General features: G+C 42.9%; 1 protein-coding gene across 2 annotated transcripts in view; it reads left to right on the top strand.

Annotated features, from left to right (window-relative positions):
• The first annotated feature begins 5,088 nt into the window (after nucleotides 1-5,088).
• The window catches only part of WDR11 (WD repeat domain 11), an 82,674-nt gene continuing 76,249 nt past the window's right edge, over nucleotides 5,089-11,513 (top strand). For both annotated transcript variants that reach the window (XM_045024826.1, XM_045024825.1), the window contains exons 1-2: nucleotides 5,089-5,264; nucleotides 7,770-7,881. In XM_045024826.1, the coding sequence (XP_044880761.1) occupies nucleotides 5,179-5,264; nucleotides 7,770-7,881 (198 nt within the window). In that variant the 5' untranslated portion in view covers nucleotides 5,089-5,178. The remainder of the gene's footprint in view (nucleotides 5,265-7,769; nucleotides 7,882-11,513) is intronic.

The raw sequence follows: 11,513 nt of genomic DNA, 5'->3' as shown, positions 1-11,513 counted from the left end.
CATTCTACTAGCATCTTTGAAGGATGTTAAACAGAAGCTACAAAAGGTAGACATTTCTAAATCAGCAGGTCCAGATGAGGGTTTAGAGAAGAGCCATGAGAATGATTAAGAGATTACAAAATATGCCTTACAGTGATATACTCAAAGAGCTGAATGTATGTAATTTAAGAAAGAGAAGGTTAAGGGGTGACTTGATTACAATCTACAAGTATCTACAGGGGGAACAAATATTTAATAATGGGCTCTTCAATCTAGCAGTGAAAGGTATAACAACACCCAATGGCTGGAAGCTGAAGCTAAACAAATTCAGATTTGAAATAAGGCGTACATTTTTAACAGTGAAACTAAATAACCATTGGAACAATTTACCAAGGGTTGTGCTGGATTCTCCATCCACTGACAATTTTTAAATCAAGAATGGATGTTTTTCTACAAGGTATGCTCTGGAAATTATTTTGGGGAAATTTTATGGCCTGTGTTATGCAAGAGACCAGACTAGATGATCACAATGATCCCTTCTGGCCTTGGCATCTAGAATCTACAAACAGCTCGGGTGAGGTCCTCATCCTCACTCTGGCCTCCTTATGCTAGGTAGAAGGATGGGTGTGTTATAAAAGGACCTGAAACGCCCAGTTTCAAACTAGGAGTTGATCTCTCTGCTGCAGGCTCTGGGAAAGACAGATGTCAGGCTGCCTTCCAAGAACCCATCACAAGGCCTGTCATAGAGAGGAGGGCTGCGGGGAGGGAGGGGATGGGGTGCAAAATGGGTTGTTTAGGGCTGGGAGCCACTATTCAGCATGAGTAAGGATTGCAGAATTTGACCTAAAGGGATTGAGTAACTTGCCCAGTCACACAGGAAATTTGTAGCAGAAGTAATAATTGAACCCAATTCTCCAGAATCCCAGTCCCATAACTGTATCCACAAGACCCCCCTTCATCTCATTTGTGACTTTGTCTGCCACAGTATTTGAGTGTTTAACAGACTAATATATCCTATTTAGTATCTACAGGGTAGATGCAGCAGTAATTTACCTCTGCAAATATATCTATATTACTGTTAATTATTTCATCATAGTATTAGCTGAAAGAGACTATGTTGCCTGGGAAAGAGGATTATTCTGTTTTCCAAAGCTTTTTATCTTTTTTATGGTTAGTTTTATCCCTCATCCACAAGATTAAACTGACCCATTATTGCAGTCTGTCCAACATCATTATAGTGTATGACTCCAAATCCTTAGTAGTTGTTGACTTTTCCTCCACAGAAGTCTGTCCAAGCCAGACAGAACAGAAAAGGGCACAATGCAATAGTTCATAATTGCAAACCTCCAGTTATTATAGACAGCACAGGTCACACACAGCCAAGAGCAATAAAGCAGGAGGAAACTCATTCTCTGCTCTGTCATACCAAGCTGCTCTCATATTGACCAGAGCCCAGCCTTGTTCCAGTTTTCTTCAGACACACATTACTCTGATGTCTCTGCTCAGTGGAATAATTAAGCACATGTACAGTGAGGAACTGTAAGATTACAGTTTTCCTCTGAGCATTCTCTTACAATATAACAAGCCTTGTGGAAAGGAGGAAAGCAGTAGATGTGGTATATCTTGACTTTATAAGGCTTTTGACACTATCTTGCATGTCCTTCTCATAAACAAACTTAGGAAATATAGCCTGGATGGAGCTACTAGTAGGTGGGTGCATAACTGGTTGGAAAAATGTTTTCAGCAAATAATTATCAGTGGTTCACAATCAAGCTGGAAGGGCATAGTGAGTGGGATCCTGCAGAGATCGGTCCTCCTGAGCCTCGTTTGGTTCAATACCTTCATAAATGATTTAGATAATGGCATAGAGAGTACACTTATATAGTTTGTGGATGATACCAAGCTGAGGGGAGAGCGGTTTGCAAGTGCTTTGGAGGATAGGATTATGATTTAAAATGATCTGGAGAAACTGGAAAAATGGTCTGAAGTAAACAGGATGAAATTCAATAAGGACAAATGCAAAGTACACCACTTAGGAAGGAACTACTACTGCACGCATACAAAATAGACTGCCTAAGGAGAAGTACTGCGGAAAGGGATATGGGAGTTATTGTGTATCACAAGCTAAATATGAGTCAACAGTGTAATAGGGTATCAGCAGAAGTGTTGTAAACAAAACACAAGTTCCTCTGTAGTTGACAGGATTTGAACCTACAGAGAGACCCCGATGGATTTTTAGTCTATCACTTTAACCACTTAGCCACAACTACATGACTTAAGATGTTATTCTTCCAGTCTACTCCAGACAGATAAGGCCTCATCTGGTGTATTGTGTCCAATTCTAGATGCTACATTTCAGGAACGATGTGGATAAATTGGAGAAAGTCCTGAAGAGAGCAACAAAATGATTAAAGGTCTAAAAAAATGAGGAAAGATTGGAAAAATTGGGTTTGTTTACTCTGGACAAGAGAAGACTGAGAGAAAACATGATAATAGTTTTCAGATACATGAAAGGTTGATACAAGGAGGAAGGTGAAAATTTGTTCTTTTTAATCTCTGAGGATAGGACAAGAAGCAAGAGGCTTAAATTGCAGCAAGGGAGGTTTAGGTTGGACATTAGAAAAACTTCCTAGCTGTCAGGGTAGTCAAGCACTGGAACAAACTGCAGAATCTCTGTCACTGGAGGTTTTTAAGAACAGGATAGACAAACACCTGTCAGGAATGGTCTAGCTATTACTTATGAGTGCAGGGGACTGGACTAAATGACCTATTGAGTTCTCTTCCAGTCCTACACGTCTATGATTCTATGATACTCTTCTGTGAAAAAAAAGCTGCCTGAAGGCTTAGGGTAAGCAGAAAACTCTGTAACCTTGAGGGTATGCACTTTCAACCAAAGGTTACTTTTAGGAAGTACAAGTGGCTTTTCCTCCCTGTTTACTTGACAGGGTGCATGACCTCTCCATTCCTGCAGCTATTCCAAGGTCAGTGGGGAAATCCCATGGAAATTGGGCTATCTGGGGAAAACTAGGACATTTGTACTGAGGCTCATTGTTTCTGTTACTATTCATGGCAGAGATGGGACTGGGCCAATCTCCAGTATTTTGTAGGCTGAATGGCAAGCAACACCATATCACAGTGCCCTGAAGTCAATGGAATTTAAGCACATAATAGGACATAGGGCTGGATGGGACTGACAAGGTCATTGAGTGCAATCTCCTTCTATCACAGGCAACCTTATCATGTACTACTGTTCACAAATGTATCAAGCTCCATCTTAAAACTAGTTAGGCTGTTTAGCCCCCACTGTTCCTATTGGAAGGCTGTTCCAGAACATCACTCCTCTGATGGTTAGAAACCTAATTCTCATTTCTAGCCTAAATGTATTCATGGCCAATGGAAACCCTTTTTTTGGGTCAATATTGCCCTTTACTTTAAATAGCTCTTCTACCTCCCTGGTGTTTGCTGCCCAGTGTATTTATTGGGAGCAGTCATCTCTTCTCTGCACATGTTCCAGTATGTATTCATCTTTCTTGAATATGGGTGACCAAAACTGTACACAGTATTCCAGATCAGGTCCAGAGGCAGATTTACAGTGAAACACAGGGTGCCCTGGCACCTGCCCCTCCAACAACAGGGGACCCCAGGGCCAGGCAGCTGTGGGGGCAGAAGCTTGGTCCTGCCAGCTCCTGGGGCTCCTGCTGCAGGCTCTGCAACCACCGGCAGCCAAGCTCCCCCCTCCTCCACCTCTTCCCCAGAGCGGGCCACGTTCCCGCCCCTCCCTCTCCCCCCCCCAGTGCTGCCCCCGCCGCTGAACAGCTGTTTGCCAGCGCTCAGGGTGCTCGGGGCGGAGGAGGGGCAGGACCACAGTGTGCTTGGGGTAGGAGGCAAGGAAGAGGCGAGGGCAGGGTCTTGGGGAAGGGGGTGGAATCGGGGCAGTGCGGAACAAAGGCGCAGCCTCTGTACTCCCCTACACATCAGCGCCCTGCCATGAGCCGCTCAGGGCAAGGGGCTGGGGTGGGGTGGGGCAGGGCAGGGGACTGAGAGCACCCCCATGACCTCAGCCCACACCTCCAGCCCTGACTCCTGCACCCCCCACAAAACCCCAGCCCCCCTGACTCCTGGACCCCCACACTCCCTGCCCTGACTCCTGCACCCTCTCAAACCCCCAGCCTCCTGCCCACCCTGACTCTTGCACCACCACCCTCACACATCCCCACCTGCACCCCTCGCACCAAACAGTAGGCTCCAAGTGCAGGATACCTGCTTTTATGCTCCTTGTGAGGAGAGCTGTATGGCGATCTGGATTATTGTAGTGTAATTGGAACAGCTTCCATGTAGCTGGTAAGATTTCGGGGATAAGGATCCCCCCCCCCCCCAAAATGGTTGGATTTAGCTGCTGGATAACTATTTTTTACAGTGCTGCTGTACCAGTTTGCAACACAGGCTGGCTGTTTGGGTGTAGTCGGTGCTGAAACAATAGAGCTGGGGTATTGGGGCTAAAAATTGTCAAGATCCAAATGACAGATAAGTCTTTTTCAAGGATGGCTCAAGATCCAGATAGTCCCACTGACATAGGAGTGGCCACACTCGTTTCCAATTTAGCTTGTACACTCTGAGGTTTGGGGCCCCCAATTTGTTACTAATCGGACGGCTCCCTGGCGCTGGATCCCCGTTTTTTGGTGCTGTCCAGCCAGGGGAACGGGTTCATTGGGTGGAATCTGGGTGACCGATTGCTGCCAAAATGCGGCTGGATGCGGCTGCTGGGCAGCGCTGCACGGGGAGGGGAGGTTGGGTTTCTGGGGCGGCACAATGGGCTCCCCGGTGCGGTGCTCCATTGAGGAGCTGAGCAGGGAGGGCCTGGCCCCGGGGTAGCGCGGCAGGTGGGTTGGGGAGGCGGAAGCTGTTGTTTAATCTGACGGCACGAAAGGGGGCGCTGCTCGGGCTCCGCAACGGGCTGGAGCCGCCGCGTCCCGCCGCTCGGCGACTCCCTGCCGCGGCGGAACCAAAGCGCCTCGGGCGCTGGGGCAGCCCGGACGGCTGGGGAACGGGATCGGCAGCGCACTCCTCCGCGGCGCTTCCCGCTCCGGCGCCGGGCTGAGGCTTCCCGGCTACTGCGGAGATCCCGGCTACCCCCCGCAGAGCCAGGGGCCGCCGCCGCCCGGGGTCCAGCGCGCCGCTGCCGGGCTCCCCTTGCGCAGTATGTTGCCCTACACGGTGAACATCAGGCTGTCGGCCCGGACCCTCACCGGAGCCCTGAGCGCGCAGAACAAGGGGGCGGTGGACTGGTGAGTGCGGGGCCGGGCTGCGGGGCGTGAAGGGCCCTGGCTCGGGTGTGTGTGTGTGAGAGAGAGAGAGTGTGGAGGCCCCGGGTGGGGATAGAGGGCGGGGGGCCCTGGCGGACCTGGTGGGTGGCGGCGGCTTATGGGTTAGAGTTGGTTGATGAATCAATAGGAAGGGAGGCCTTGGAGCCCCAGAGGAGGAAGGGAGGGTGGTGGGGGAGCGAGGCTCTCCTGCCCCTACGTGGAGGAGGAAGCCCTGCCCAGGTGGTGCCGGGGGAGAGGCCTTTCAGGGAGAGGCTGGGCACTAGAGAGTTAGAAGACCAAAGTCTTTGGAGTGGGGAGCGAACTATGCCCTCCCTCCTCCTTCAGCCGCTCAGAGACAGCTGTCAACGAGGGACTGCGCCTAACCCACTTTCTCGGTGACTGGGAAGGAGGTTACTCACTTTTCTAAAAGTACAGCAAAGGCAGCCTCAAACACTGAAAACCTGAGTTTTAAACATGTTTTAAAAATGCAGGTGTTCTTTTATATGCCTTCTGGTTTATGTTTAGGTTTCTGAGACTTTGCTTGGTATAGAGAACACCAAAATCATGTTTTCAGTTTCTTTCCACAACTGGAAGGTCTAGGAAAAAATAAAGTTGAGATTCCCACATAATCACTTGTCTGCAGAAGCTGAAACATTAAATCAGACACCAAATATTTTGGGGTTTGCTATATAATTGTGAGAATTGTCAGCACTGAGTTTGGAGGATCTGATCAGTTTAACTTCCTCAAATGAAAACGTGCTCTTGACAAATTCAGTTACGTTAAATTTCTGTGCATCGACGACTGTTTCTGTTTTTGTCCGTTAAATATTTATATTGGTGTAGGATCAAAAGCAGTGGTTCTCAAGCTTTTTTGGCCCAGGACCCATTTGTAAATGTTTATGATCTGTTGTGATCCAGCAAATAGTCTAGGGGTGGAGGTTCTGGGGTAGTTTTGGTCGGGTCCTACCCGACACTCATTCAGCAGAGGCAGCTCCTGTGCTGCGGGACTGGCTGAGCTTGGCTCTCTGCAGCCTCCTTTATTGATGTGACAAGCCACATATGGTACAAACATAAATGGTAGAAACCTTCTGCTATCTGTTGTAGATATGATACATCTATCTACCTATGATATGGCAGATAAAAAGCAATATTTATATATATATATATATGTATGTGTGTATGTGTATATATATGTATAAAAGTGTGTGTGTATGTTTATGTTCAATGCCCTGTATGCCCTCCAACTAATCCAAACAACTGCTCTGTTAGGGAGGCTAAAATTATACCTATTTTGCAGTTGGTAAAGCTGAACAGACTGCCTGATTTTCAGTCCCAGGCTTAAATAACTGAACCAACCCTCTGTCTGAGGACTTGTGCTTCCAGATCTGTCAAGTCAAGACAACACCTTCCCCTCCATTGATTCTCTTGATATTTTCTCAGAGCAGTAGACGTTATCTGGGGTTCTGTGCTTGGATTCCTTGCTTCAACCCCTTGACTCCAGTCCTATTCTTGTTTGTCCCCAACCATTTAACTGAACCCCATATTTTTGTGGTTCTCCTCTTTGGCAATGTCAACCTCTTCTCTAAGGTCAAATAGGTTGAAACTTTTGACTACTACTAAACTCACTCTCCTTCAGTTCTCCCCTTCCCTGCAAAAGCCAACCAACCCATTTCCCAACCATGTGAATCTTCTCGTATCTTATAAAGGAACATGCCATTTACTGATGCAGGTGGTTTAAACTATGTAAGGTTTTAGCCTGCTCTTTTAGCATTTAAATAGCCTCTGACATAAATTAGCCTTGCATTGAAAAATTGCTCCCTGTAGAGTGCTGGAACTGAGTTTTGTATGTTTTCAGGTTTTATTTTGTTGGGTAGATACGCCTCTACCTCAATATAACACTGTCCTTGGAAGCCAAAAAATCTTATCGCGTTATATTGAACTATATATATCCACCGGAGAGCATAGCCTCACCCCCCGGGAGCACTGCTTTACCGCATTGTATCCAAATTCGTGTTATATCGGGTCGCTTTATATTGGAGTAGAGGTGTATTTCTATTTTTATTTGTTTCCAGTAGCATGCACACAACATGCTTGATGTACGAACGAGTGGCACACTTCTTTCCCCCAAATGATTTTAATTTTAAAAATGATCAGAGAGGCAGAGTGTAGGGGAGAGGGAGATGACAAACAGTTAACATTGGCCCTCTATTCATAATAAACACAATGTTTTAATGATATGATATAGAAGCATTCACAAATAAATTAACCATGCTGCTGTAGTTGCAGTTCAGCTTTATTTTATTACTTATTATGCACAATATCAGTTTTGTTGATAATCCAGCTACAGAAACTCTAATGAAGTACAGATCATTGCTACTCCAGTTTGACTTTATAGCTAAAAAAATCTCATGAAATCCAAGCACACCTATTGATGGTCTGGACATTTGTTCCTTTCCTTGTTTGATAGTAACATTGCTATTTTTCCAGGGGCTGGCAAGGTTTGATTGCATATGGGTGTCAGTCCCTGGTGCTAGTTATTGATTCCAACACTGCCCAGACTGTACAAGTTTTGGAAAGACACAAAACTACTGTTGTCAAGGTGAGTTTATCTGTTTCAGGTTGTTTCGTGTGATTCTTTTGTGTGTGTTGTTTTTTTCTAAATTTCAGTGTAAATAACTACCATTTTATCTAATTTGACTTTCACATCAAATCTGGTATATGACATTAATCTTTAAGGAATAAAATGACCTCTTTGATGGTTAAGATCCAATCATTTGTTGAAATTGAACAGGCATCTATGGTACCATTATATTTTCAGATGTATGGAGAAACATCTGTTTGTGTGTTAATGATATAGATATGGTCAAAACAGAAACGCTCCTTGAAAAAACAATTATTATACACCTAATAAACACTGAAGTTCTGCTGCACTTCTACTAACTTTACAATCCATAAAAATATTTTTGCTGTTTTCCTATTATTTTTGAATCATAGAAATATTTTTATGGCTTAATGTAATAGCAGTAATGACTCACTGGGAAGGCTTTTCCTGATAGTTAGTTAGCTGAGTTCATCATCATGGCACATGCCAAAGAGACACAGCCTCCTTGCAGATCAAGCACTACCCGATTGTTTTTGAGCTAAGTCTGGCTCAGTGTTCAGTCTGCATCTGTCATTGGTGTTCTTATAGTGCTACTTTTGGCAACCATGTGATAGCTGGTTGTGCAGCATCAGTCCTTAACACCTAACTAGCTGAGTTAAGTGCCCTCAATTTCATTTTGCAACATTTATCTCCTAGGAAATACTGCTTGTGCGTATTTGTGTGTGTTTAATTCCTTAGTATTTTCTTTTTGGATTCCTATTTTTCTGAGAAAACGAGACTGTGCTGACATTCTTAAGTCATCAGTTCATCATGATTATCAATAATTACGACAACTGTAAAAAGATGAAAAATTCTGAGCTCTTTTTAGTGATAATCTGCCTATCTGTGGATTCTCTAGTCTTGGGCAAGGAGTGAAGAATGTTTTCTGTGGAGATTCCTCAGCTCAGAACTCTATCATATAGTTTGTTAGGGCTTGACTGTGCCAACCTTCAGAGCATGGTACAAGCTATTCAGATTTGTATCTAAATCAGGACAAGAATCCCTCTAGTCACATTTTAATGATTGAATTTAGTCTCCAGATTTGGAGCAATAACATGCCAGAGAGCAACTGAATTTTCTACATAATTTTAGATCTATCATTTTTCTGACACTGCTAGTCTGTCTCTCTGACTTGCCTATTGATTAATATATATAGAGATTTTTGTTTTATTGATAAGAGTATTTTTAAAATGTAAACATCTGGAACAGCTATATAAGTTGTATGCCATGTCGGATCTCCATATACAACAACACATTTTGATTAAAACCTTTCTGTTTTATTACATGTGTGGAGATTGTCAAAGTAATATGTGGCCAAAATTTGAACAATAACTTATATTATCCTAGATAGTGGATGGAGCAATAAGTGATATGGACACATGCAAGAGGTTGGCAAATAACCATACAAATAGTTAATCAGCATCATAATTGTTCTAAATTGAACATAATATTTAGGTATTACTTCTGTTGGTTAGACGTGGTCCTGTAGTTGGTCACAAAATGAAAATGGAGACTGAAGAGAAAGGAAACAAAAATATACCTATTGGCCAATCCACATGGATATTTTGGATATATTATCAAGTATATTAAAACACTTTTTAATGCCTTTGCTCTCTTAAGGCAAGATACTGTAAAAGAAAATATATCAAATCATTCTTTACAACATATTTGAAAATTATATACTCTGTCATTACAATGAATGATACCCACTCTGTATGAGCAGGTTGTCGTCTTAGCCTCCTCCACCCCTGATGTGCCGGGCTGTCCTCAGAACTGGTCATGAGATATAGGTAAATACCAATACCTAAAATAGTGTCCAAACAGCAAATTAATCACACAATGGAACAGGACAGCAGCAATATTAATAGCTTAGTTTAAAAGTTGCACATAGGTTAGTTAATAAATTATAACATTCAGTTCTGCTGCCTTATAATGATAGCATTGTAACTGCATCAGGATAGCTATATTTTCCAGCTAATTTTGTGATGCTATCCTATTTCAACAGTAAGCTAAATGTTAAGGTCCCTACAGTCTTTATATAATTTATTAGATTATTTTTCAAAACCACCGTCTCATTTATTAACTGGAGCAGACCCAGGAAAATGACTAATTTATGAGGAAAAAGAGAGGAGTGGAATTCTTTTCTTTTCTGCTCTAAAGATCAGTGGACATCATATTAGAAATTATTATACTGGCCAAGATCTTTCCACAATCCTCTAGATGTAATCATAAATAATTTTCTTCAGTTCCTGAGCTTAATATTTAAGAAGTCTGCTTACCACATTCCTTTTTAAAAGAACTATTACAGTTGCAAGTGACATAAGAAACCTATTCTGAGTCCATTATTACAAAGAAAATAACATGGACTGGTTCCATTTACAAGGAATTTTCACCTAAAAATCTTGTTTACATTATGTTACTGGACTGCATACCTCAGTTAACGCTGTTAAAAGCCAAGAAATAAGCAATTAAGTATTTCAACACACTGTCTGCAATCTATTAAACATATCCTCTTTTTAACCTTAAAAACCTTCTATCTTTTGCACACATTTCTACCTTCACGTTGAACTATTAATGGTTATCCTTAAAGTCCAGCCATGTTTACTTTATATATTTACTCCCTTTGTCCTAATGAGTAATATAGATTTTGTGTGGCTTTAATAATATCTATATTATATCTATAGGGTTTTTTTTATTGGTGTGTAATGTCATATTGCAAATAATGATTACCAGATGTTTGTCTGTAATGTTTAAACAGTTGTGCATGGGAGATCAATGTAGCTAGTGACGGTTCTGAAGTTCATGTGGCTTTTTTATATAGTAATTACAGGTTTGAAATCTACATTTGTGTATGCATTCACATATTATATTATTGGTCATACTCAAGCTTGCCCTTTAGTTGTTAAGGTGGGGGTGATATGTGTGGGCTGTGGATGGTGGAAAGAAGTAACTGATGTTGCAAAGATCTTTCACCCCCCTTTCCCAGTTCAGCTCAATTTTCTGGGAGAACTGGGAAAAGGGGAACAGGGATGTAGTGGCAGAGTTACAGGGAATGATTGAGGAAGTGGTAAGAGGGTTTTGGTTTGAGGGACACAGGGATGTGGCTGTGAACTTGCGGTGGTGGAGCCTAAGGTCTGCTGCACCCCAGGAGTTGAAGCCACAATGCTAAAGAGCCCTTGATGTGCCAAGTGCCTTTGTGCAAAGCACTGGACTCGCTCACACATACACTTCCTTCTTGGCCATCCAGACACCTCATAACTCTGCTTAAACCAGGCTAGGAGAGCAGTTTGTGTGTATAGCATGGTGGTTCTTTGGATGGAAAGAGAGGTTCTAGATGACTGTAGCATAATTGAAGAAGCAGCACCTGATATATTTCTTTGAGTAAAGTATATGTAAGAACTGAAGAGAAACAGTCAGACAAACAAAGAGTCGTGTTCAGTTACATCACATGAAGGCAGACAACTAAATACTGTCAAATTTTAAAAGTGCTTGTATACAAATGCAAGAAGTCTAAATACAAACATGGGTATACTTGAGTTCCTGGTATTAAATGAGAATATTGATATAATGGGCATCCCAGAAACTTGCTG

This window comes from Mauremys mutica, chromosome 7 (assembly GCF_020497125.1).
Source record: "Mauremys mutica isolate MM-2020 ecotype Southern chromosome 7, ASM2049712v1, whole genome shotgun sequence".
In the NCBI taxonomy this organism is placed as follows: domain Eukaryota; kingdom Metazoa; phylum Chordata; order Testudines; family Geoemydidae; genus Mauremys; species Mauremys mutica.
The sequence above is the reverse complement of the archived record's forward strand: the minus strand, read 5'-3'. Positions and strand labels throughout refer to the sequence as shown.